Genomic DNA, 27,643 nt, shown 5'->3' on the forward strand with positions numbered 1-27,643 from the left:
GAATAACAGATGACATGACAGCAGCGCTAGAAAGCCGAACAGCACATTAATCTTTGTTTTGATCTTCAATGCTGCAAGGATTTCATTATCAAGCTTTAAGATGAATGAAATCTGAGGATAGAAATGTATTCTGCAAGAAGAAATTGGTTCATTGGACAAAAATAAGCCAAATTTGATTTGCATACATACATATATATATATATTTTTTTTTTAATGTGTATATGTTTAAATGTTTTTTAGTTAATGCATGTATAAGAGGACCCATGTTGAGAGGTGTGCGCCAAATGAGTCACTAGTATAATGATTCCACGCAATGTGACTAATGAACACACACATACACAGTTACACTGACACACTCACACACACACTCTCTCTCCCCGGTGACCCCAACCTAGCTGAATCAGGCTGCAGTGCCCCTTCTTATCAACCTCTAGTCTTAGCTCATCAAAGAGCCCCTCTCCTGCTGTGTGCCTCTGTGTGCACAAGTGTGTATTAAAGTGATGCTGGATGCAGGTGTGTATGTGCATGTGTCCCTGCATGTGCATAGGTGTGTGTGTGTGTGTGTGTGTTTAATCAAGTCCCCCTTGCTCTGGGGTTGCATCTGTCAGCCACTGCCACCGTTGTGATCGTTTGAACTCGCAGCCCTTTTCGAAAGAACCTCTCTCATTAGCAGCAGCTTATGTAATCAGTGTCCCACAGGTATCCAGCACTTTCCCCGCCCCTGCCTGCCTGCCTGCTGCCTCCTGGAGGACCATATGGGAGAGCGCTGACCTGATGAGCAGGCAGCTGGAGGTACTGAGGGTAATTAACACTGACCAAAGGCCTCTCAGGCAGAGAGGGTGTGTGTGGGTCCTCAAAGATTGTGAAGGTCAGCTTTGAAAGGACTGTGAGCTCTCATACACACACACACACACACACATGCACACTCGTGCACCAGCACGATGTATCACCAGGTGTGTGAATTGGTAACATTCCTTGATTAAAGAGCAGGTTGAGAGAGGTAGTCCCACACTAGCGAGCAGATCAAAAATAACCAGTAGTTTCGTACAACCCAAATTTGATAGAATCTGTGTATCAGTGTCCTCTTCGCTCTATGGAAATACCTTGTGAGAGGCTTGTAAAGCTTGTTGAGACAGTGACAATCCCTGGTCCCCCCCGTCTAGTGCTGTCACTTTGCTTTTATTACAGTGAGATCCTCAGCGCCCTGGCTGGACAATGCATGAATGTTTAAATTGCTCAGAGTGTCCATTGGCATTACCATCAAGTGGGAAGGCAAAGTAGTCTATGGTCTCTCATTCGCATTATAATTCACTGACATTCCTCTTCAGTGCTCTTCTGCATCAGCTTGTATAGTACAGGTTTGTCCCCTTTGTTTGTTTCACATCATTGGCTACAGTTAATGTATTATGTGCAAATTAAAATAGAAATGGGAAAATGTCGATTTGATTTAATGTAACTATGCAGCCTCTTTCACAGAGGTGTTTTTGATCGATTTGTTTCTTTTAACTCCCTTTAAAATCCTAATTTTGTTATAGCAACTTGTGTTCTTGCTTTAGCTGCAGAAATCCTTCACACTCTCACAAGCATGCTTTTTTTTGTGACATTATTACTGATCGAGCCCAGAGCTAGCACAATATGTGACCTATAAGATGTGTTGTTTGCATCATTAAGCCCCATGGAGTGGAATACGCTTGATAATCGCAGTTCATTAAAGATGCACTGTGTGAGACAGACTGAGAACATGTCTTCCACTGCAGGGGGCCCAGGAGACACGGCCAGCCCGGCTCTGCCCAAGACATGAACGGCACAACACAGCACAGTGCAGACAGGATGGGCACAGGCTAAATATAACAGTCTCACTTTTATCACCTTTGTCACATATGGGCCAGCTTGTCTGCTCTCACATAACAACAGATGTACATCTGCATACACAGTACATCTCTTTAAACACAATAGACTGTAGGTCTGTTATTATGTACAGTTTTATTTACAACTGAAAAACTCAGCAATGAAATCAACTTATGCACATCTTTCTATCTGTTTGGTATAATGCATAAATTGTGTATGTACTATTGATTGCCATATATACATTAATGGCTTGCTCCATCAACATGACAACATTGACATAATTCTAAATGGTAGCACATTGTTTAAGTTTTACTATGTATAAACATGTTCTGTTACACTGTACATGAATTAACAGTCCAGAAGGCAGATATTTAAATATCAATATTTACATTCATGCATCCATCATTTCTCTCATATAGGTACATGGAGGGGTATACTGGTAGCTAATACCTGTGCATGTTTAGATGCAAGCATGTGTTTTTCCAAATTTCCACAGTTTAGCCAATATCTATACTTAACCGACAGCCACAGAGTACAGCCCACTCTCACTGAGTACACTCATCTGCATGCACACTCACAGACAGACAGACAGACACACACTCAAACACACACACACACACTCAAACACACACGCACACACACACACATGCATGCACGCACAGACACACAGATTTAATGTAAAAAAAAAAAAAAAAGAAGCACAGCAGTGTTGAGTGATGATCCAGTTCAGCTTAGTTGTGTTTTTCCAGCGGGGATGTGGAGGATGCCTGTGACAGCACTGAGTCACACACATCCCTGCTGAGGCCATCCTCTGTGCAACCTGATCTCTGGCTATTGGCTAAGTCTCCTGTCTCTCACCAGTCACAAGGTCAGCCGTGGGCTCATGTCCCCTGTTTCTATAGCGATGGGCTAAGCCCTTCTTGACAGATAGAAAAAATGAAGATTGTCGAATCCAATCCACGCAACACAGCTGAAGGCATCTAGCTGACCCCAAGACTCTGTAACAACATTTAACCAGATGAACCTGTGATAGCACATTTAACTTGTTGAGGGGAGGGGGCTTGCATGGAGTTGACAAATCAAAAATGGGGAGTGGCATATGATGCAGCACAGAAATAATGTTTGGAAAACATACACTCACATAGCACATCATAAAGACCCCTCACGTTTTAGCTGAAGTCTCAGGGAAACAGAGAAAAGCATATCAAACACCCAGAGACAAAACAACTGATACCAAAACTCTTTGCAGAGCAAGCGTATTTTCTGCATCAGTGTCTCAACAAACTGACAGCAGGCTTAAAGCATTGGAGCATCACAAATGAATTATATGGTCTATAAATTATTCACTTAAAAAACAGAGCTATCAAGAAATAAAATGGATTCATCAAGATGTTCAAGATTTTTCAAGATGTGAGTAACTTACACGACAGTTTTTTTTTTCTTTTAAGTAGAAAAATAAATTCAAAAGGTAGATAAGTAAATAAATAGAGCAAATAAATAGATGAATGACCGAAGTATATTACATTTAGCCTAAGTCTTCAGTGGCATTTTTGGCATGGTAAAATAACCAAAACGTCCCATGTTGATGTCGCTGCTCCTCCTTTTTTTTTTCAAATATGGATTTCTTTAAATTGCATAGTCAGATGAATCCGCATCTCAGAGCCAGGGCCGACACTAACATCATGCCTCTCACAAAGCATCTGTCTCAAAAATGGAGAACAAAAGATGGACCGTGTGAGGATTGGAATATAAAAAATGTTGCATTCTCTGTAAAAACTGCATGCACGTTATTTATTGTGTGTGAGGGGTTGTCCTGCACATGGGACCGCAGGGCTGCTGTATTGTCTTGTTCCATTGCAGATGTCAACAGTGTGTGAGGTCTGGATCTGCGGCAGACTGGCAGACAGTCCCTCTCCAGCCAGCAGCCAACCAGCCTGTCAGCAACACTTGCTGTTACTAAGAGCATAATGTTCAGCCTGCTGTGCCACTTTTGACACCATGGGGGTTTGTGGATCTTTCTTTTTGTCCTTTCTGCCTTGATTTTTTTTTCCTTCCATCTTTTACAGCTCTTCTTGAGCTGAATGGTGTCTTCAGTCCGGGCAACATGCCAAGCAAAGAGGGAAGGTTTACCTATTTGAAAACCTCGGGGGTTGAAAAAACCCTGTTGCATTCTGGGAGAGAGGGGATTGTTGTACTCGGGATAAGGTGAGAGACGTTAACAGTGATGTCACTTCCTGCGTCTCCCAGGAGACAGTCTATACCACAGTGTTGTTCGTACCCATGGCCTTCTTGTTACGGATGCTCATGGCATATTCCCCACGACTCGTCCCGTTCTCTTCTTTTCGTAGTGGTTTCCTGTGAATAAACATTTTCATAACGTGAGGATAAATTCCTTGTCAAGAGAGATTTGACGTTATATTCACCCTCAGCTAAAGGCCACGTCATTTGACAGAGTTTCTGGACTGTTAACCTTTAGGCTGATTTGATTTCTCAGGCTGCTCTGGGTGGATACGCTGGTCTCAGCGATCCTTTCTAATAAGCTCAATGTTCAAAGGTCACTTTTGGAAGGAAACAGGAGGGAAGGATGCATTGCAACACATGGGATAAGGCAATTACCTACTCTGACTGGTAGATGCAATCTTCCTGCTAAGTAACGAGTATGTGTGCGGCTGTCAAAACAACTTGGGAATAACATCGATACATAACCTCTTGTGAAATTTCCTCTCAACACTGGTTGCGCTGTAATACCTTGTCCTTTCTGTGAGTATGTTCTGGTGCAAAATAAAGCTGCAACACATGATCCCCTTGCTGCTACTGGCCTGTGAAGAGCAGTATCATTCAATGCCGCCCTTTTCATGCACTCCTCTGTGCCTTTGTGGTTATTATATTTGTCCAGTGTACTGTGGCTTCTGCACCGACCCCCTCAGCTGCTCTCCCCTGCTCGGGCTTATGTAACTCAGAGACAGATCTGAATACAGTTAGTACAGTCATTGTCCCACTCAGCGCTGTACAGTGCCTTCACTGGCACAGAGGACCCTTGAGCGACATCTTAGCTCACTGTCTCCTCTCCTCTCCACTGAAAGCCCCGGCTGACCACTCCAACTTTGACGAACAGTCATTCTCAGTCCAGTCCGGCACAAATCGTTTTGATTTGTCGGACATTGTGCAGAGCGGGAATCCTTAAAGGGTGAAATGAGCTCATTTCTCAGTGACACAATGCAAACCAACATAACAGCTCTACAAGAAAAAAACAACATTTATTTATGATGTTTATTATGTTTAGTGTTTGTTGATACTGTGTCAGAGAAGTGACGCAAAAATATCGAATTACTTTTTCAAACGGAGAATGTAATTTTTTGAAAGACTCAGGGGGTTTTGCTGCCACAGCCTTTTGGTTACCCAGTAGGTGACGTTACTGTGTTAGGTAACCAGCTTCAGGACTCTTCTCTACTTGTGTTATTAAACACTACATTTTAGGATATTAGTATCTCTTAATCACCACTTGTGTTTAGCTTTCAGGCAGCATTTTGTGGTGTTTTTGCACAATATTACATCATATTCTTTCTGTTACGGTTCAATGGTGTTTTTGTTATTTTCTCCACGGACTCAAAACTTACCATGGATTTGAATCAACACCTTTGACAAGATCTTAGTAAAAACTGAACATTGTGAGCTTCACAGTTGTAGCATGTTTTTGTATGTCTACATTACTGTTTATGTTGCTGTGCTCTCACATGTACTTGCACAGAATCACAATCAATTTGAGACTAAAATAGAATCGAAAAGCTGATTAAAATTTCATCAGATGCAGGTATTAACTGTAATATTTCTTGTTGGTGTGCCAGTCTACTAAATGTTCAATCAGGAATTTTTCATGCATATGCGCCCTCTATTTATTCATAATTCCTGTGCTGTCAACTCAATTTGTCAGCTCTCTTTATTCTTGCTTGATCCCATGCACCTTTGCCAGTCTGATTTTGCCACACCTGTGAAACATCCATCTTGTTGCTGTCAGGTTTTAAACCTGTTCCAGTCTCAGCTGTTTTCAGCTGTCATTTCAGTGCTGTGCATCACCTCTGTCCCCACCTCCTGTGTTCATCAGAGCTCCTCAGAAATCCTGCTCAGCTTGATCCCATCCAGTTTTTCAGTTGAAGATACATAGCATTCATCTGTCACCAAAGTCACTCTCGGGATGTTTACCCGTCTTGAAAGGGTTTCGCCTCAATCACAGCGGGGTGTAAATAACAAACACTCCAGGTATGCCTCCCCTCTTAGCTTTAACCATAGCGACATTGCTCTAGGAATGGCAGTTTCAGTCTGTCGATCAGCCCACCACTTTGGTCCAGACTAAAATATATTATATAACAGCTATTACATGGCTTCCCATTTTATACAGACATTCATGTTCCCTAGAGGACAAATCCTACCGACTTTGATGGTCCCCGGACTTTTCCACTAGCACCACCATTAAGTGCACATTTGTGGTTTTGACTGAAATGCCTCAACAACTATTGGATGGATTGCCATAAAATTTTGAACAGACATTAACGTCTCCCTCGGGATGAACTGTAATAAATCTGGTTATCCCTTGACTCTTCATTGAGTGCCATCATCAAGTCAACATTTAAGGTTGTACCTGCAAAACAAATAACTTTTAGTGCTAACTGGCAAATGTTTGCATGCTCTCATGCTAATTTAAAATAATGAACATGGTAAACATTACACCTGCTTAACATCAGCATCTTAGCATTGTTATTGTGAGCATGTTAGCATGCCGCAGAGCTGCTAGCGTGACTGTAGACTCTTAAAAACAAAAAGTTACATTAACTTTAACTATGTTATATTAACTTACATTAATATTAACACTTCACTTTTAACTGAAGCATAACACTATATATTGAGCTTTCTTTCGCATTGTATAGTCTCGGATTGATTATAATATTTGTGCTCATATTGTGGAGTGTCATGTATGAGCAAGATGATTTCCAATAACTGTTGCCCAAAATAAATGTCAAGCTTTTTAGTTTAGTGTTTCTAGGGGTTGTTGGAGGTGATGTGAGTTCATGGCTCTAGAAAAAAAAGTTCTAAACAAAACACGAGGCTGTGACTAAGACTTCCTGTGGGACTGTCAGCTGGAGGGGGTCGTAAGGCTCAGGACACCTGGGGATACAGGCTGGCCATGTAGGACAGATGCTGCTTGCTGTGTCCCTGTGGGACCTGGGGAAAGCCTGAGAAGGGGAACTGTCCAGCCCCAGGGTGGAAACACATTCTGCTGCAGGGGGGGTGATTGGCTGATGCAGCTGCAGCTAGGGGAGTTGGGATATACCAAAGTTTTCTCTAAGGGACAGATGGCATTGTTTATAGGCAGTCTGGGAATTCTTCTACTCGGAACAGAGAGTCAGAGAGGTCTACATTCGTTTCACATTATGCAACGTCCCTGCAGTTCACTAATGGTTTTAATTTTGAATATTTTTGTCAGGTCATATGATCTACAGACTACTGAAAGATGCTTCAGCCATGTGTATTTCTCCAAGGATGTAATCTCCGGTCAGACTGACCATGTCGCTTTGGGGCCACCATACAGGGCAGAGCACTGGGGCCTCAAACCGACCTCTACCCAGGCCTTCAATAATAGATGCCATGCTGTTGACACATGGCAGGTGGCAACACAACACTTCACAGGTTAGATGAATATTTCATATCAAAGCTGTGCAATCACAGCGCACATTCCTGTTTGAAGTTTGGGGAATGGATCATGGTGAAATTGGGACATGTGTTGAGCTGTTTACAATCACTCCAGCCATCTGGAAATTAGAGTAACATGCTATGGTTCAAAGAAAAAGTATTAAAAAACAGACTGTAAAAATCTGTCACCCGTTTTGATGGTGCCGGTACAGTAATTTTGAAAATAAAACAGAGGAAATTAATAATGTATCAGTAAATATTGGATTGTAAACCATTTCGCCTGACAAGTATGTCCCTTTTTTATTGTATCTCTGGTTGAGTATTTTGGATACAGTGTATTGCCCTTGGATAGAACTGGCTGTGATGTATTATCCGTCTTTCGACAAGCCTCCCAGAGCGGGAAGTGATTGGGAAAAGCATGGAACTTCATTAGTCAGTTGGTTGGAGTTTTGTTTGTTTTGGCTTCTTGGATGGCTGACAGCCTGGACTGCAGCATCATGTCTTTTGCTTCGGATGGCACAGCAACACTGAAACACAGCATGTGTCTGAATCCTCTTCTCTAAGCTTGCTCACACCAAGCCTCCCGGGTGCTGTGGACTCTGAATAGAATTGTATGGAAGTGTTTTTTCTTTCCAGCCCCCTTTGCTTCTGACAGATGACTGGCAGACAAAGATTATAAAAAATAACAAAAGGCCAGGAGGGCTGGGACCTGCAGAGCTAGCCCCTCTGCTGTCTGTGGTGCTCAGGCCTTGGCCCTTGGCCAGCTGATTTTCATTGGGAAAGCCCGCAGCACTGAGGGGCTGGAAGGGCTATATATAACTGGCTGTGTTTTTCTCACTGACAAACCCTCTCTCACATTGTTATTGACTAAGACGCTCAATTACTGCCTTTGCTTGCTTTGGTAGACAACATTTTATCTGTCCTTTTCGCTGAGTTGTTTCCTCTCCCTTCCTCTCAGTAACGATGGATGATTAGAGTATCCATGGCAAATGTTAAAGGAATCGCATTTTTCCCTGGATTGCTCTCCTATTGGCTGGTGACTAATGAATGTGTAATGAGGCCAGTCTGGGTGGACCTGTGTATTTTTCCCTTCTCCTTCAGAGTGGAGGGCAGCTTGGCGTGGCACAAAGTCTGCAGTCTAGAGCCCACAGAGCTTCAGGACACGACCCGCTTGCATGTATAAAAGATGTGGCCTGTGACTGAATGACTGCGCAAATTAATTCATAAATAATGACTTGGGTTTGGGGCTAGAGCCCGTATTGCAACAACGCTTTCCTACCACTGCTGCATTAAAAAAGGTGCCCCTTGGCTACACAGGGGGCTGGAGAATTGCCATAATGAATTCCTGAGCCAACTACCCATTACTTCCGCTGCCTGACTTTGCCTATTTGTTGTTTAAAGAAAGGAGAAATAGAGTTCTGCTGAGGAAAGCCATATCTGGCATGCACGCTTAATACAGTCACATAAATATAATAAGGTATGACACAAAATCTATTTAAATACACATAAATAAAACATAGAAGTAGCTCCCTAATTTAACACACACAACTGTGGCTCTTCTCACATGAATGTGTGAGAGTCAATGTTTATGCCATATTTTATAGAGTGTGTAAATATGCCAAGATGATGTATGTATGTATGTAAAGATGTTGTGTGTATATGGGTGGGTGCACACTAGTATCCACTGCATGCCTCTCTGTGCATGTGCAGTGCTTTGCACACTGTGGATGTGCGTGTGTGTGTGTGTGTGTGTGTGTATGTGTATGTTAAATGTCTGGGAACATTAACGTGGATGTCAGAGTGCATGTGTGACACCGTGCTGCCTGAATGTCACACAAAGAATTGGGTCTGGGTTGTGCTGCAGGCTAAAACCTCACGCAGCCTTTTCTCTAATAAGCCAAATGGGGGGAAACAGTTCCCGCTGCAACAGCAGTGTCTTGGGATTCCTCCGCTCGCATCGTGCTTTCGTGGTCATGAATCCAGCTGCCATTCTAGGAAGCTTTAGACACTTATGTAAATTAAAATCAACAGTATCGTAAAGACTGGTCATCATGCACCTCAATAAATTAATTTAGAATATAGGATGTTTCTGTGTGACTCACTGTCGTGGATCTTCCTCTGTGACATTTACAACCCATTCCATTATCTAACCTCTGACCTGAGTGTGACCCAGCAGGTTGATGACGGGGTCATTGTAGCCTCTTGCGTCACTCTAACATAAAGCCAGGAGAGATAGCACAATCTCCCATGGGCCACATTACACAAGATATGTTGAGTAACCTGCCCGTGACAGTTCCTATTTCCTATTTGTCATCACTTTGAAATATTTCGGAGCTGCGTGGGAGTGAGATCTAACTGAAATACTACAAGAAAAAAGAGAAATCCAACCTCTTGATGGCCTTGTAGCAGATGATGATGGCTGAGAGGAGGAAGACCACTGAGGCACAGCCCACTGTTCCAAGCACTATAATGTCCATCTCCATCCACCAGGGCCTCAATAAGGGCACCATGGGCTCTGCCACTTAGAAAGAGAGAGAAGAGGCGGCAGGAGGATAGAGATTTGGATACAGAAGCAGAGAGTGAACAGAATGTATTTAGCTGAATAAATCAGAAAAAACAGCTCAACATCCAAAAACATTTACTGTGATTACAATGCCGATCACTTCAGCCACAACATTGATTTTAGCATTGTTATTAAACCCCTTAGTGATTGTATTATACAACACGATAACAGAGCAGCATGGAGGCGATTCTCTTCCCTTGCTCTCTGAGTTGGGAAGTAGCTGTGTCCTCGCCTGTTCTGTAGGTCTTAGGTTCAACGTTCAAAGATATCCAACCCGACACCATGAATCATTTAAGGTCCCGTCAGCCTTCCTTACACCAGCACTCTTGTTCACACCAATTACTGTTGCAGGAACCTCCTGCTCTTTCCACATTAGATCTGTGGTGCAAGACCACTCACCAGGAATATAACATTATGTGCATCAGCAAATTCATGGCCGTAATGCAGAACTTGTCTCTTCTCTTTCTGCAGTGTTTGATGCTCCCCCGCGTCTATAAATCAGTTTAGTCATGTGCACATCAATCTACCTATCTATGAATGCGGGTTTGTTCCAGTGTCATGCTCATGAGGAAATACACTGTGCTGTTTATGCAATAGCAAACTCCTAACTCCTGCATGTGGTGTTATTTTTGTTATGAATGAGAGAAAGGGTTTACACCATGGCAACAAATACTCCTAAGTAACGCTTTAGACTATTTTCCAACACAGCACATTTCTACAGGACAAATAACAAGGCACGGCTCTTCCCGGTGCAGCACACCACATCATAAGTCACTATGAATTTAAAAGCTCCCCTCAGCCAAACTTCCATTTTAATCCTGCATTTTGTCAAAGGCAGTAGGATTTAATTCAGTCAGTGGTAAGGATCTACTTCATTGTGATAAAGCACACTCCTTTGAAGGGACTTCGGAAACCATTTTTAGCACACAGACGCTGACTTTCAGTGCCAATTTCTCTATTTTCTTTTAGACTTTTAGCAGATAGATAAGATCTCAGCCATTGTCCCAGATTTTTAGCTATGCATATTCATTGCATTTTTAAAGACTACAGTTTAAAGCAAAAATTTCAGCTCTAACCATTCTGCAAATTGGGCTACTGAAGCAAATATCAAGATAATTATGTGCCTGTATGGATTAAATTGAAAACTGAGAGAAAAAAAAACTCCCTTTAAGTGAATTATTCATGGTGTCTCCACCCTCTGCAAACATTTCTGTGTAGAGTTAAAAAGGAATAGAAATCGGCCTACTGGTGTTTGTGGAGGCACAGAACCCTTGTGAGCTCATAATTACACTCATGCATTGGCCGTAATTGGACATTCAACCCCCCCCCCCCCACACCTTCGTTTACAGTCAGATGGTCTGGGCAGCATTTATGCAGTGACCTTGACAACAATCACAGAAGGGTCTCTAACTCTTGATTCATAGGTAGCTCACATGGTGAGTCAGGGGAAAAAGGAGGTCCCTGTAAATTGACCAGACAGAAAAAAAAATCATTGGAACTGATTGATTAAAACCTTTCCTCTGCTGTCTGCTGAGACTTTGATGATTAAGTACTCCTCCCTACTCATAATATTAAGGGCTCAGGGTGAGTGATTCTAAAGAGTCACAGTAATAGCTCAGAATGGCTGCATCATCAGCAACGCCTGTCCCATATTTCAGTGCACTGTTCATTAAGATGCTTGAGACGACATACAAATCATATCAACTTTCAGCGAGAAGGCTGGTAAAATATGTTTGCCTATCTGTCAGGGGATTTACCATCTCAGAGTGGGACGAAAGAGGGAGTGTCAGGGGAAAAACTGCCGCAACAGGCTCTGGATTCACACAGATATACACGCTTGTTGTGTACAAGGACTACCACACACAACAACACACCCCTTATTACCGGCAGCTCCACTTCAAAACGAAGCTGGAACTACTGGGCTGCTTCATTAGCCCCTTATCTCTGACAAATTAAAGCTAATTTAATTAACTCATCTGTGTTTTAATCAGGGGTCCTCCGGGGGAAACCCTACCACTGAGCCACTGAGCTTGGCAGCCCAGCAGGCACGGATTTCACAGGCAGCTGGGTACTCCCCAAGGTCAGACCCGGCATAAATTAGTCCTGTGTTCAGCTGTCAACATCCTGCTGGCTCTATCACATGCACAGATGCACACGTGCAAAACTGCACCCATGCACGGGCACTCGCACACTAAATCTCAAGGGGTTGATGGTACGTTTTTTTCCTCCTGTGCATAAAAGAAAACACTTCACGTCAAAACTGTTTCTTCAGACTAGCCAGTTGCTTGACACCTGCGTCTGGCTAGGAATGACATCCAACTGTGGGGTGAGAGCAGACAGAGTGAGACAGACAGAGTTGGAGCGAGACAGGTGTGAAACCTGGGAGTGTGACCTGCGAGTCATTACCTGTGGTGCCCAGTAGCCGCGGGGGAGGCGGTGGAGGCGGCGGAGGAGGAAGCGGGGGGTATCGTCTACAGTGGCATGCCAGCTGGCACTGTTCACTAACTTTCTCCGCCACAGTCCGTGAGCATGACCTCTGGAGCTCTCCCTTATGGTGAAGGAGAGAGAGAAGAGAGATACATTGAAATGACTGAAGTACCATCAGCACAACACTGTGCAGCACAAATGGAGACTCTTGAACACTCAGCAGCCTCTTAGTTAGCGGCACTGTGGGCATCCTCTCAGCATTCTTTTCATATCACAGCTCCAGTGTTGTTGTCACCGGAGCTGCTGTGTGTATGTAGTACATGCAGAATAGTATCACGTCTATGGCTGCAGCCTGCTCCCTGTAAGAAACCACCCACCAACAGAGTGGGCAGCAGGCTGCCCCGAGGAGTGTGCGTGGGTGGACTTGGAAACTCAAGCAGATCACATTACACATGAACCCTGGCAACACTGTGTGCGTGTGAACAACATCTCACCACTATCTGTAGGCAGCAGCACAGGGCAGAGGTTAGAATACTCATCACTAACATATGCCTGCTGCAGGGATCCTGGTGGGATAACTGAATATTGTTATCATAAAAACACAGTTGGCTACTCCATGTTCCCATCACAAGAGAGCTGAGTGTCTGTGTGTGGATGTGAGCACTTATCTCTCATGCCTTGCTGGAAACTCTACATATGCATGTCTGTCAGTATTTCCTAAAGACATGTGTGCCCTGCACTGGTGACCTGTAATACACATGAGCAAGGCATTACATATTAATGTGCACATAAGTTACTTGCAAAAGAAAAATCGGCTCCACAGTCCATCAGTAAATCAAACTCCAGTTACATTAGTGTAACCTCTTCTCATGCGTAAACTGACAAGTGGCGCGCCTGAACATGATCCTTACCTGGCATGAGAGTAAAAACAGTGAGAGAAGGCAATGACCGAAGAAAAAAGGCCAAAAACTTAAAGTAAATGGCATTAGATCTTGGACCAGCATTCCTCTTGCGCTGTTCTCGAAGATACTAGGCAGCGTTTCCAACAAATGAATGCAGTATACATAGGCTTTAAGTGTTTGGGAAATAACCATCCACCCTGTCCAGTTCAGCGGCGATATCTGTGACAGGCGTCTCCAGAAATAGTTTATGCCACAATCATTTTCCTCTTGAAATCCCGTTGTCGATAGCATAGGACAGGCGAGCCGGTGGAATGAGTAGCAAATCTCGATAATTCACATCTCGAAAGTAGTTTTTTTTCTTACTGGCACTCAGATAGCGACCTGAATCACGCCGCTACTCCGTGCAATGTGAGGGCGGTAGATGGCCCGTACCTTACATCCCTCCTCGGCTGCGAGCATGAGTGCAAAATGAGCCACTCAAGCCATCGAAGTTGAAGAAAAAAAAAAAGAAAAAAAAAGGAGAAACGAACAGAGAGAGAGAGATCCTCAGGAATATCGTGCGGTAGGATTCCTCACAATGGGATCACACATCCCCTCAACTTATCTAGGCTGAATACTGTATGGGCGAGTCCGGAGGGCAGAGCCGAGGGTTAAACTGATGCATCCCCCTCTGTGCCAAAATACAGCGGGCTGTTTTATACGGGAGCATCACCACCGCGCACTTGATGCAGCGCTCACATCAGCTCATCCTGACAGCGTGTGCTCAAACAAATTCACCCTCCGCTTCTCAAAAAGTCCCCCCCCCTTTCCAAAAAAAAAAAAAAACCACACAGGGGGCGAAAGGGATATGGTTATGAAGGCGTCGGTAATGATGTCAGCCGGGCTTTGTTTGTTTTTGTTTTTTATTTTTGTTTGCTTGTTTATATTGTTGCTTTATTTATATAGTGGGTCCAAGCAGAAAGTATAGCCCACAATGCGTGGAGGCGAGTCCGTAAGGATGACGCGTACTGGACCGAGTTGAAGTCGAGTGGAGAGAGAGAGAGAGTGAGAGAGAGAGAGAGAGAGAGAGAGTGAGAGTGCAAGACGCCTACCGACTGAAAACATTGCCATACCCATGTTTGATGTGCTGTGTGCCTGCTAGAACACTCTGTGGTCCAATGTCCCAAAGTAGGCTGAGATAAACAATACTGATGTAACCTGGCATTTACTGCTAATGCTCAACAACAAAGACGTGTATAAGATATTTATGAGCCATTTATTTTTAAACCTAAACTTCATTTTTTATTTTTGCCACGCTACCTTTGGCACCATGTTGATGTGGTTTATAAGAGGAGGATGCTGTGGGCCAGAGTGCAAAGAATCAGACTGCTATGGGTAGTTTTTAAGAGCAGAGTTGCATAATATTGTTGGTGGTCTTCACTGGGCACAGTTATGAAATTACCCCACAGCTCACAGCCATGTAGATGGTACTAGAGAGCCAACGTGACATCCACAGTTACTAAAACAGTTGACTGACTGGGAATAAAACCTTAGTGCTTATCTTTCCGTCATTGATAACTACTGAGGCAGACACAGAAGAATATTTTCTTTGGATCTGTACTGAGTTCTTATTTGATGACACCACCACGTTTATAAAAAATACAACTACATACTAGTAGACTACTAACAATGAGTAACTTAATCAATCAAGTGACTATTCAATTGATAATCTGAGTAATTTTATAAGAAGAAAATACAAGCTATAGCGAATCCTCACAACCTCTCAGATTGAATATATTTTGGTTCTGGACTCTTGACTGGACAAAACAAGACATTTGGACTTTGGCCTTTTGACAAATGTGATGGGCATTTTTTGCCATTTTATAGGCCAAATGATTACCTTGTTTATTGAGAAAGTAACCCCCCAGTTTAATTATGAAAACATGATTTGAATCATTTCCCCCTCTGTAACATCTACAGGGATGCAAAGGCACTTAAACAGTGGGTTACGCTTGAACCTGAGATGTCTGAAACTGGCTGCACAGCCTGTTTGCTTCTTCGTGTTTCATAAATCCACAATCATTTGTTGTACCCGTATGACTTATCCTCTGTTTGAAAGTATTGCTTGTGGTTGAAATAAACAGAAGTGACAGCCAATTGTGTCACAGCCTGCTTATTCCAAATAACACAAACAGCATCTAAGCCAACTATTCAAACAATTTTGGATTAAGATCAATGGATTCAGCATCTAGCCCAACAGCCTTTTGTTGCAGCTGAGCATTTATCACATCTCTTGCCTATCAAAAAGCTCTTCACAGGCAGTAATGGGGTGAGCTCATGCACAAGAGCTGTGGATGACTTTTAGAGTGGAAAATCCACAGCTGCTGTTAAACTGCATTTGCACATACAGTGCAATGCAGATATTTTGGGGAGTTTTTGAGGTATACAACAAGCCTGGGTTTGGCGTGTAGTGTGCCCAGCGGTTCAGCTCGTCCATCCTCTCCTACAGTCTGTCCCGGTATTGATTATCTGACAAGAGAAAAGCACTACATCCTCCTGGTTCCTTCCTGCAGCCTCACCTCATTCCAACAACCAGCAATCTGCCACAACATACATCACGACCCTTTTAAACTCAGATAAGGAAAGCTCTTAATAAAATTACTGTGTTCTTTCAGTGTCATTATTCTTGCCAAGAGCAATCATCAGCCTCTCTGCAAACAAACAGAGCCTCAAAATGTAACGTGCATCACACAAAAAGAGATTTAAAAACCTGTCAAGTAAGGAATATTAACATTCAGAGCAAATTAACTCAGCTGCATCTGTCTTTATCTCTATTTCTCCTTGATTGTAACAGTCCAGTTGGGTTTTATCACAGTGGAAGTAGATTGCCATCTAGTGGGAAATAGTGGCAACACATGACATACGTTGTTCCATGTTAATGTATTATAGATAATTGGAGAAAATGTTGTTTTAAGTCCAGAGAACTGTCCTGGTGCACGTCTTCCTCTACTAGCAGAAGTTTGTGTTTACTACGGTAATAACTGAAAATCACGTTATTTTAAAAGCTTTTTATGCGTAATCATTTCAACATATTTTACAAAAGAAAAAGAGAGAGAAAAAAAAGCATCAACAAAGCACGGGAACCAAATAAGGAATACATTCTCCCTCTAATGTCTTTATGTCCACATTGTCCTTCAATGTATCCAGATCTGATACCATCCTTGGTGTTTTGGAGTGATGGTAATCCATTTTTTCCATTTTCTGAGAAAGGTTTTTCCATCACACACACACACACGCACGCACGCACGCACGCACGCACGCACACACGCACGCACACACACACACACACACACACACACACACACACAGGCCACTTTAATTGGTACACCTGCACAACCTAATGCAATCCAATAAAACTGTTCTGCCATGACGTCAACTTTCATGACGCCTACAATGTTATTTGGGTCAATTTTTTGGCATGGTCATAAAAATATGAATTAAATCACATATTTTTTACTCAGTGATGGTGTTGTATAGTGAACTGCATTATATTCAGAGGTGTTTCTAATATTGTGCCCCCCTCGTGTATGATAACAGGGAGGAGAAAAATAAATGGAAAAAAACTCTCAGTCTCTACAGCAGAGTAATAAACATCACTGAATTTACACATTTCCGACAAAGTCAATAAAATCTGTGCATCTGAACAGGTTTTCATGATGCTTTTGCAGATAACCAGCAGAATTTTACAGGTCGCCTCCTAACTTCTTTACCCAACTTATTTTACCATCCTTAGGAATTTCAGAGTAATCTCAAATGTCTCTTAGGGTTAAAGATATATTCCCCTTAAGATATGTTAATCTTTCCACATGACCAGAAGATGTGGGAATGATTAGCACTTATGTGCCCACACAATCTCTAACAACACAGCTGTTGAGTGTGGAGTGGTTTGTTTTGAATGTGAGGTGTGATGAAATAAAAACCTCAAACGAATTCCTCCATTTGCCGGCTTTGTAGAAGTGTGTTGCATTACATAGACAGAATACCAATCCTCCTCTGATAATTCTAGGTCCACATTTACTTCTGAGCCCCTATTTTACTTTGACCTAGTACAGAGAGCTATCATTTGTACGGATCTACTAATAGCTTTTATTCAATTTCGATGTATGTTTTAGCTCTCGATATTTTTACTACCTTTACTCTGTTTTATCTTTCTTGTATCTTCGTCTGGTCTGTTTCTTGTGTGGCTGTGACACCGAATGACACCCTCCCCCTGGGAATCAATACAGTGTTATCTTATCTTACTGTAGCTATTTTTGAGGAAAGAAATGACCCAGGTGACAGAAAAAAAAGTGTCCATTCTTACCATGGAAGGCTCCACTTATGGATGTATCACGGACAGCAGCTTCTGCCAGGGAGCTCGTGCAGAGAGAGTCGGATTACAGTTGTACTATAGAGCTCCTCTGGGCCTCTATAGATTTGTGTTATGCGAACACAGTGAGGAATGATGATACTTTGTAACATCATTTTACATCACTTGACACCCCAAACATTTCCTGGCTGCAGCCAAGTGCAGTTTGCATGTGCAGCAGAGATATGCAAGCTAGGCGCATATCTTCGGTGCGCAGGTGCAGCAGTTAAAGTGAGACTTGTTTGTTGGCATGCCTGCAAGACTGCCTGTGTTAGGTGGATTGATGGTTGGTGGATTGGTGTGTAGGCAGTCTCCTATGACCCTCTTAAACTGGACTGAAGAGGATAGGTAAATATAGAAAGGAGTGACAATTGTCAGTTGGTTGAGTTTTTGTCAGAAGTTCCATAAATCAGCTCAACCCACCACATAACTGAAATGAGTGACAAACATCGCATCCACCTGTCCATGGCACAAGAACATCGTCACACTATGGGATTTATGGATGGCATTGTGCTTCCTCTTTCTCCCTGTCTCATTCTTCCTCACTTCAAAAGCACAGGAGTGGGGTGACAGGCCAAAGGAGGGTGGGGGAGCCCCATTGTTAATTGGCCTTTTCAGCTGAACAGAGAGGTGAAGGGAAGAAGAAGAGAGGAGGACAATAGGGTCCCATTGCCTCTCCAGAACAAGAGGGATGCACCGCCTTAAAAGATAGACCAGCCAGAGCACATATAGACCTGCAGGGCTCCTCCTCAGACAACCCCAAACTGAGTGAATGAGGCAATCAATCATGAAGTCCGCACTTCACTCTAAATAAATGGCCTGTAGCCTTGATATAAAATGCACATTTAAAAAAAAAGAAGAAAATTCTGGTGCAAGAGTGATTCATGGTGTATGTTACCCTGTGCTTTGAGGGCAGCACAGTGCACAAGCGTGAGGTGTTACTTACCAGACAAACACTTTCCTCACATCTCATTCCACTGCTGCTGCGGTTCAATGGAAGGATAGGTACTCCTTTTCCACTTCAATAAGGGGATGAAGCTCAATTAGCATTTCACAACTCCCCTTTTCCTCCTCTATTGCAACCTTCCCCGCGGAGCCCATGCTTTCTCTGAGGATTGTCCTGTTTTGGGCCCTTGTTGCCGTTGGCAGGGTGACAGTATTCGAGTGTGCAAACTTGTGCTATTGTCCGCGGGCCAGAGGGAGCCATGGAGACCCCATAATATGACACAGGAAAATGTTTGCTGATGGCAATTCTATGGGCTTTGTCCGACTCTTTCTCCTTCATGACGACTCGATTTAAGTCTCTAAATGTTTGACTACAAATGCAGGAGTGCTATCCAGCTCCTTTCCCTTTGTCCCGCGAGGTTTGAATGAGTAATTCAGCCTTTGTGTCGCTCGATTGAGGGGGCAAACAGAAAGACAAGATTCTTGAGCGTTCAGGCCCCTTTCCATGGTTATGCACTCTTTAGATCCCCCCCTTCCTCACCAAATCCTACAGCTGACATCACTCTTGGGGAGGGTGCGAGGGGTATCTATGTTAAAAACTCAACTTTTTAACAGCTCCAAAATAAAGTTAAGAGTACATGCATATTTCAGCAGAATCCGTAGCCGACTCATTTTTATTCATGCTCACTCCGGATTTTAGGAGATGTTTGGCCACCGCGCAGAAATCACCGTGTAGGAGAAATATCGCATCCCCTCAGCGGCTTTTAACAGATCTCCATGACAACAATTTGCAATGGTGAAGAATTCGATAGCAGGGCGCTTGGAGGCTGATTGGGGTGCATTGTGAGGGGCCTGGGGTCGCTGATTGGTTCAAGGAAAGCACCATAACTACAACGAGTTTATATTCATTCAACTTGTTGAAGTGCTCCTACTGCAGCCTGGAGAGAAGTCTGTGCTTGGACTGCGGCTTCAGAGTCTGGATCCAACCGGCAGTGGTGAGTAAATGGTTATTACTCTCAAAAAGTATAAATTAAGATGCATTACATTCATTTGAGGCTTGGTTACAGAATTCCCTCCACGCGTAATTACGCAAAACCTATTTTTTCTCCGATCTCCCTTTAGACCTTGATGGTGGGCGACCAGCTCTAACATGGACTGATTTAAGAAAGTCTTGGCAAAAATGGCAAATGCAGACAGCGAGGTCAAAACGCTGCTGAATTTTGTAAATTTGGCATCCAGTGACATCAAGGCGGCCCTGGATAAGTCAGCTCCGTGCAGACGCTCCGTGGATCACAGGAAATATCTGCAGAAACAACTGAAGCGGTTTTCGCAGAAGTACTCTAGGGTGCCAAGATGCCACACTCACAGGCCCGCGGAATATGGATGCGGAAGACCGGTGGGGACAGGTCACCAAAGTGTGAAGGTCGCAGAAAAAGCCAGCTCGGATGCGCAAGATGTGGAGAATGTGGGGAGCGCAGTGGAGCAGGTGCCTATGAGGAAACGCCAGCTACCAGCCTCATTCTGGGAGGAACCCAAGCTGACCCAAACTAAGAGGGAGCACTCTCATTTAGCATTGAAAAGGAGCCCTGCGTCCACATCTGAGGGCGGTGAAAATGAAAAGAGAAAAAGGAATTATGGTAATGATGCAAAGGCCACACTGTCTGCGTCCAGTCGGCGCAGCTCTGCGGACAAAGAGACGCTTAAATTGGACCTGACCTCTCACCACTGTGTGAGTGTGTGCGGCTGTTGCCCCTTCCAGTACCACGGACACCAGGTCCTCCACAGTCACATTGTTGTCCCCCATCCGCCTGTGGGACTGTGGGGCAAGACAGCAGGGACTGAGTCAGAGAGACCTGAGCATCCTTATGGACAGAAAATTCACACACATGTTGTGGTCAAACCCATACCGACCAAACCCACCGTCCAGTCACCCATCTTCAGCGTGTTTGGATTCATTTAATTACTCACACTTAAAATAAATGTATATAGGACTAATTACTTTCATTTTGTGTTTCTGCACAGCCTCTTTCTCTTTCAGCATTTGAACATGAGACTCTTTCTCAAGCACTTATTGGAATGCTTCATCTATTTTTATTGTTTAAATCTAAAGGACTAAATTGCACTTGCAGAATAACTTCCTCAGCTTCACTTTGATGCCAGTCTGATGTCACCAAGTATCTGAAAATTGACAGTAAGTTAAAAGGTTTCTACTTTTAGGTTTCTACAGATACTGCCTGTTCTTTGTAAGGTAGGAAGAAGCCATGCAAATGCATTAAAGCATCCTGTTTTAGTTTCCTCTTTCAACTATGAGAATAGAATGTGGGGCATAGATTTTGCTTTTTGTTTGTCATAGGCACATTTGAAACAATTGCTTTTATTTTTAAATAAATGATTCAACTTCCTTCAAGAAATCCCTTGGGCTTTAGATCATTTTTAACTTTCACTGATGGTTTCTGTGAAAAAAAACACTCTAAGGGACAGATTAAAGAACCTAATTGTCACATCACCTATGCTATAAATAGATATTTTATACATAGAGAACTGCTTTGAGAGGACTATGTACAGATTCAAGACATCAGACACAACTAAAAAAAGAACCACAAATAGATAAATTTAGTCACATTTTCTCATGCATATAGTGCTTGAAGTTCATCTTAAAGTCAGTCAGTCAGGCTCAGGTATCGGATCACTCTGTCTGGCAGAGGTAGACTTGTGAGAGATTTCAGTCTGCGTCTCCCCATTTGGACCCGAATGCTTAATCTGCAGAGGTGCTGCAGTGGACGAGGCGACACTTTAGACAGAAAGAGAAGATAAAGATAAAGATCACTTGCACATTTGAAGACCACATACGTGTTGTATGCACGTGTGAGGAAGTGAAAGACAGAGTGGAAGGATGCATGTTTGCATAAGGAGATATATAAGGAAGTAAGTAAATGATAAGATTTTGTACTCACATGACTTCCTCTTAACAGCAAGCCATTCTTCTCGGCTGTCCAGTAGTTCAGTGAGCTTGCTGCACAGTTGAACATGACCAACATGCTCCAGCAGCAAGTCTATGATTGGTCCTGCCCACTGACACATAACTGGTGTTGAGATCCACTCGCAGAACTGGAAGAGAAATTCAGATAAAAGCTTAATTACATAAAAAGAATATACAAGTTTCAGTTATGGTGAAATGCATGAGACTGTTTTTGCTTATTTTTCACACCTGTGTTGCTCTTTCTGATGGCTCACAGCAGTTTAAAGCAAGCACACTGTCATTCTGTAAGACATGTCCATTGCTGCCAACAGTTCTTATATGGGATCCTCCTGAAGCTGGGTGAGGGGCACTGCCGTATGGACAGTTAAAGCAGGAGAGGGCATCGCAGCTGTTGTCCAAAAGGCATTTGAGCAGAGGCAGATTGTTCATGCAAAGTGCAACTACAGCAGGGAACGTAGTACCATAAGATAGGATTCTGGCGTTGACATCGGCCCCTCTCTCCAGCAGTAAGGACACGGTGCTGACACAGCCCTGACTTACAGCCATTAGCAGAGGACTGACTGGGTCCAGGCTCACACTAGCGCCGGCGTTTAGCAGCACCTCTGCTGTCTTGGTGCTGCCGTTGGCAATGGCAAAGTAGAGGGCTGTCGCGCGCCGATCGGCATACTGAATGGAATGATTATGGGCCAGTGTGGCGTTTACATCTGCACCTGTCTTCAGAAGCACAGCTGCCACTGTGTGTCTGTTGTGCTCTGCTGCCAGGTGGAGGGGGCTGATCCAACTGTGCCGGAGCCGGGCTCGACTTGTCACTGAGACAAGCAGGGACACAATCCTCAACACAAAAGTGACAATGTTAATGAAAAATATTTAAAAACAACAACTGCAGAGGAGATTATATAACTCTTAACATAACACCAATATATTACAATAGCCACTCTACTGTAGATTATAACCACAAATCTCCTAATACAAATGTTAGATCTTGACTGATGTTTTCTTTTATAACAATTAACAAGTGATAGTAAGTCAACTTACTCGTGGTGTCCATACTGGGCAGCTAGATGTAGAGGCAGCAGACCTGAGTTGGTGGTTTTGTTTGCATCTGCGTTTTTAGTCAACAGCACTGCTACGATTTCCTTGTGGCCATTTTTACTGGCCTCGTGCAGGGCTGTAACACCATCACATGTCTGCATGTTCACATCTGCACCTACAGGAGAGCATACTTTCTTTATAACCTTTAAATGAGGATGAGTAATGTGAAAAGTAGGAGAATTTGGTTCAGAGAAGTACCTTTTCTAATCAGGTAACACAGTGCCCTCATCTGTCCTTGTTGAGCTGCTACAGTGAGCGGTGTGATGCTGTAGGTATTAGGTGGATTGATTACAGCCCCGGCTCTTATTAGAATCTCACAGATCTCTATGTTGTTCCTGGATACGGCTTCATGGAGGGCTGTCCAGCCTTGACCACACCGCTGGTTCACAGTGGCCCCATAAGAGAGAATGAGGTTCACTGTATCCACATTCTCCAACTCACATGCTACAGAGACAGACAAGACACAGAGTCATTTCTACCCAGTACCTGGCAGATATATGGTTATCCATACTTGTTTTTTCCAAACAGTCCTGTTGTATACAATCGGTTTCACAGCTGTACCTTTGTACAAAGGGGTTTCTTTGTTCTTGCTGTTGATGTCTGGGTCAGCGCCAGCCTCCAGAAGGCACAGCACACATGACAAATGTTCACAAGACACAGCCAGCAGCAAGGCCGTCTGCTCCTGCAAGGTACGTTTGTCTACTGAACCTGGATGGACTGGAGCAGACAATATACATATCACACAAACTGGGTGACTCATTTAGCATCTCAAGAATGTGCAAACAACGCACCAAGACACCTCTCTGAATATATCTATGTTTTCTCTTCCTACATTTTGAAACTAAGGTCAAACTGTGAACAAATTAATGCACTGGGAAAAACAATGATGCCTCAAGTGTCATACCCCGCAGCAGGGTCTTCAAGCACTCAGCCTGTCCACAGTAGGCAGCATCATGCAAAGGTATCCACCCATCTTTGTTCTCCTTCAGTAGGCTGTGAGGAGCTGATGTTGCCAGATCATTAACAGCCTCCACATCCCCTCTCCTGATGGCAAAGAGCACCGGGTCAACATCCCTTGAAAGGAGAGAGAGAAAGAGAAAGACAGAGTGAAGAGAAAAACACTTGAATTGACTTACAATTAAATGCAGTGGAGTGTAATTCTAGACAGACATCAGCAGTGTTTGAGGGATGTAGTTTTCACGCAACCACGGACCTTGATTTTTTTTTTTTTTTTTTTTAAAGATTTAGGTGATTATCTTAATTAAACCGTAATAACCAATCCTAACTGATATACCATGTTATTAAACTAATCTAGAATAAAAAAGACCCGCTCATACTCTTCTCTATTTACACAGAAGAGTGCACAAAGACCCCCAACACACACACACACGCGTACACACAAACACATGGTGCCTCTGTCAAACAGCAACAACGAAAGACTCACTCCGGCTCTGACGTTACGTCGCTCTGACCGTCTCCTCTCCCCGTATCTCCTCGCATTCGCGACATTGCATTATTACATTTACCTCCAGCATTACGGAACTGAGATAAGTATTCAGAATAGCAGAATTTCGTCATTTCTGATGGAAGATTTCACGGCAGTGTTTCGCACACAGCGCGGCGGTGGAGGCGACGGAGCGGCGCTGAGCTCTGCTCAGCTGTGCTCTCTCAGATTATTTTGGGACTGTATTGTCAGGCGGCAGGGTGACGGCTTTATCCATATATGTCAAGAGACTCGGACATCCAGAGATAAGGCAAACAGCACTCAAGATAATGCACTCCAAACCGAAATGGCTGTCTTTGCATGTAGCCTTTATTTCATTGGCTGGTTTCCAAATTAAACAACCAGGTAGTAAAAAGCATTAATCTTAAAGGGGAATTTGGAATAAAAAGCACAGTGCCAGAGAAAAACACAAAACAAGGACTAACAAAGAAGATAAAAGATAAAATCAACAAAATCATTGGCCACAGCTCCCTTTCTCACTTTTGAATGCATTATTGAAGATCTGTACTGCAGGCTGTGTGTCCACAGGGACCGTTATTTGAGTCTTACTGTAAGTCCTTCACTCCTGGTAAGAGATAATAATACTATAGTCAGATGGACTGTAGCTGAGATTTTTGAAATAAGGTGTTTTATTGCTCTCACTGACACCCTAATGACACATTTTTGACTAGCCAAAAGAGTTACTTTCTTACTGATCAATCGATTGATTAAAAAAATATGTAAATTGGCGACAGTCACAAAAAACGACCTCCTCGCGTCTTCATCTCTGAAAGCATGAAACTGGGAAAATCAAAAGTAACACAATAAAGCTTACCGCAACTTACATAATGTTATACTAAATGACCAAATAACATCGCGTAGGTTAGCGTAGTGAAATATTTTCCACTCTTTCTCAACTGTGTGAAAAGGCCTACTACAAACTCATACGCACCTCTTCATGTATGTACATAATAAAACAAAGTTATCACATTTGATACATTCATTGGCTTAAAACTGTGTTACAGCTTGCGTTGCTTCCTGTTTCTACAGTTGATTGCTTATGATTGGACAGTGCTACAGATGTTTCCATCAAACTGATCTATATGATTTACACAAGTCTAAGACATTTCTTTCTAATGACATGGTGTCCTCAGTGGGAGCTTCAGTCATGACTGTAACTTCTGCTTTGTGTTTGGTTTTAACACTAGAGAAAATGAAATCAATTTATTTCCCATATGGCAATGTGATCCACAGGCTTTTATTCAATCTTAAAGCTTTTACCTTTCAAAAGGAAATCATTTTCTTTCTCAGGCCTCCTAAAAGTATTCAAAATATATCCTTTCTTGGGAACTGGTGACCAAATTTGGTCTTAATGCAGTGTTCTTGTTAGACCGTAATCATTTGGTTTGGCTGTGTACACTGTCGGGCAAAACTGTCCTATGAAGATTCCTGTCACAGTGACACAGTTATTCATGTTCACCACCTCTACCTCATTAATTCACATTCAGCTGGCTGACGTATCTCCACAAGAGGGTGGTGTTTGGTGATTGACAGACCGCATGCACTTGCAGGCGAGACAAGTATCAGGACTGTGCCATTAATCCTTTCCCCTCTCTCTGTGTGTTTTAATAATAATGGTCACGTTTTGCCTCCAATGTATGTAAATAAACCTTTATAGGGACCTGACCATGAGATAGTAGTTAACTGTCTGAAGAAGTAGTCATCTGTACTGAGTAAACTATCCTGACAATCAACAACACATGTAAATGTTTCCACAAAAGGTTCTACTTCAACATTTTTTTGTTTTACTTTAACAGTGCTTTCAGTTTTACTTTGACAATTGATTAATTATGGTGATCCATCGTTATGACATTTCAGAACCATGCCATGTACAAGTAATTCATAACTTTATATGAAATAATACATAGGCATGGTATTTTTTTTCACCACATCAATTAGTTTAAATTTGTTTCAAGTTTAGATTTCTTTAAGAATTGTTTTATTAGGTTCATTTGCAAATGAAAATGTGCATATATACAATGTAATGTAATAAGGTAAAGCTTTATAAAATACTGTTGAACTGAAGTGATATCACTTTTCCTCACCTGAGCAAGTTCACTGTTGTGTCTGCAGTGTGGAGACCCAAGGAGTAGAGAGCCAGTCTGTCTTTGATATCATCGTTTAGTCTCTGGTAAAGAGACCTGGATCTGCTGACTGCAAGCATCACAGGAGAAGATTTGTTGTCCAGTCTGCGGACCCGGACATCCAACAGTGTGCTGCTGTCCTCTTCACAGACCACGGATGCAGCTGATGATCCAGTAATCAAAGGATTAGAAAACCAAATTCAAAATGTCAATGGCAGCAAAAATCTGGTTGGCAAAGCTTTAAAACAAAATATGCTGCATCAACATGCACAGTATAATACACACATTCTGTATCGTCATACTGTATGAATTAGAGACCAAGCCAATTTGAAAGAGCTAAAATCTGCACCAGCAGACATCAGAGGGCAGCAGCTCAGGCTCTGAGGATAGATGCCTTTTAAGGGCATGTTCAACTGTGTTCGGTTCAACTTGATTCTGCTGCTCCAGAGGCAACACTGATGTGAGGTTGTGTGGAGTGTTACAGTGAGTTATGCAGCAGAGCGATGGCATTAAAATAACACATAAAGCTGGAGTTTCAGTTTATTTGCTCAACTATGACCATGATTAATGGACTTCCATTATACTGTATATTTAAAGAAAGGTGAAATGCACACAAACATACAAAAATATTTCAATTTCTTTTCTTTAAAGCTTCAGACATATTTCAAAAACTTCAACTCACCAGGTGACAGTGTTCCTGATCCCCATTCACAGCAGTTACTTTATAAATTTGTTGATCCTCCTTTACAACAAGAATAGCCCTGTCTAATGATCCTCTGTTGTGTCAGCTCTTTCTGTAACATGATGAAGTGTGAAATGTGCTTTAAAAACAGAAGAACAATGACAGCAGATTTTTGTTTCACAATCACTTCTTCAGAAGTTTTTGTGAAAAATGCTTCCTGCATTTAAACTGGATGTGACACAAACAAGTCCTTCAGTGTATCTATTTACAGCTGGAGGAACTTGGCGAGACGACCTCTGAGGCTGTTTCCAAATTTCTGAGGGGCCACACATTTTGCCCAAAACAAGCTTGGTTATTTAACTAGGTTGTGAAAGATGACTCATTCTTTGATCACAGGTAATGCTATAAAAACACCAAACAGCACTTATAATATCATTATACTAGGGTCCTGGAATGAGCAGATATTTTGACTGGTCATAGCATGAAAAGCACGAGTGTAATTAAT

At 42.8% G+C, this 27,643-nt stretch overlaps 3 protein-coding genes across 4 annotated transcripts; 1 reads left to right on the forward strand and 2 right to left on the reverse strand.

The window, feature by feature from the left end:
• Window positions 1-1,964: 1,964 nt before the first annotated feature.
• Window positions 1,965-14,284, reverse strand: prima1 (proline rich membrane anchor 1). Its single transcript, XM_023417194.2, has 4 exons — window positions 13,435-14,284; window positions 12,503-12,644; window positions 9,922-10,054; window positions 1,965-4,203 (listed from the first exon to the last, which is right to left on the reverse strand). The coding sequence occupies exons 1-4, from the start codon at window positions 13,714-13,716 to the stop codon at window positions 4,104-4,106; spliced, it is 657 nt and encodes a 218-aa protein (XP_023272962.1). The 5' UTR covers window positions 13,717-14,284; the 3' UTR covers window positions 1,965-4,103.
• Window positions 14,285-19,700: 5,416 nt separating this feature from the next.
• On the forward strand, window positions 19,701-20,983 carry LOC111663119 (protein FAM181A). The gene is made up of 2 exons (XM_023417190.1): window positions 19,701-19,752; window positions 19,880-20,983. The coding sequence occupies exon 2, from the start codon at window positions 19,938-19,940 to the stop codon at window positions 20,715-20,717; it is 780 nt and encodes a 259-aa protein (XP_023272958.1). The 5' UTR covers window positions 19,701-19,752; window positions 19,880-19,937; the 3' UTR covers window positions 20,718-20,983.
• Window positions 20,984-21,088: 105 nt separating this feature from the next.
• LOC111663118 (ankyrin repeat and SOCS box protein 2-like) lies at window positions 21,089-27,267 on the reverse strand. Of its 2 annotated transcripts, XM_023417189.2 has the most exons (9): window positions 27,139-27,267; window positions 26,418-26,619; window positions 23,734-23,903; window positions 23,391-23,546; window positions 23,028-23,273; window positions 22,773-22,944; window positions 21,966-22,569; window positions 21,712-21,865; window positions 21,089-21,548 (listed from the first exon to the last, which is right to left on the reverse strand). In XM_023417189.2, exons 2-9 carry the CDS (start codon window positions 26,534-26,536, stop codon window positions 21,418-21,420), a joined length of 1,752 nt encoding a protein of 583 aa, XP_023272957.1. In that variant the 5' UTR covers window positions 26,537-26,619; window positions 27,139-27,267; the 3' UTR covers window positions 21,089-21,417. The 2 variants fall into 2 exon arrangements, with proteins under 2 accessions (XP_023272957.1, XP_023272956.1); XM_023417188.2 differs by lacking the exons at window positions 26,418-26,619; window positions 27,139-27,267 and adding an exon at window positions 24,274-24,618.
• Between the last annotated feature and the right edge of the window lie 376 nt (window positions 27,268-27,643).

This window comes from Seriola lalandi, unplaced genomic scaffold, assembly GCF_002814215.2.
Source record: "Seriola lalandi dorsalis isolate HSWRI2012SDOR001 ecotype SW California unplaced genomic scaffold, Sedor1 jcf7180002054573, whole genome shotgun sequence".
In the NCBI taxonomy this organism is placed as follows: Eukaryota; Metazoa; Chordata; class Actinopteri; order Carangiformes; family Carangidae; genus Seriola; species Seriola lalandi.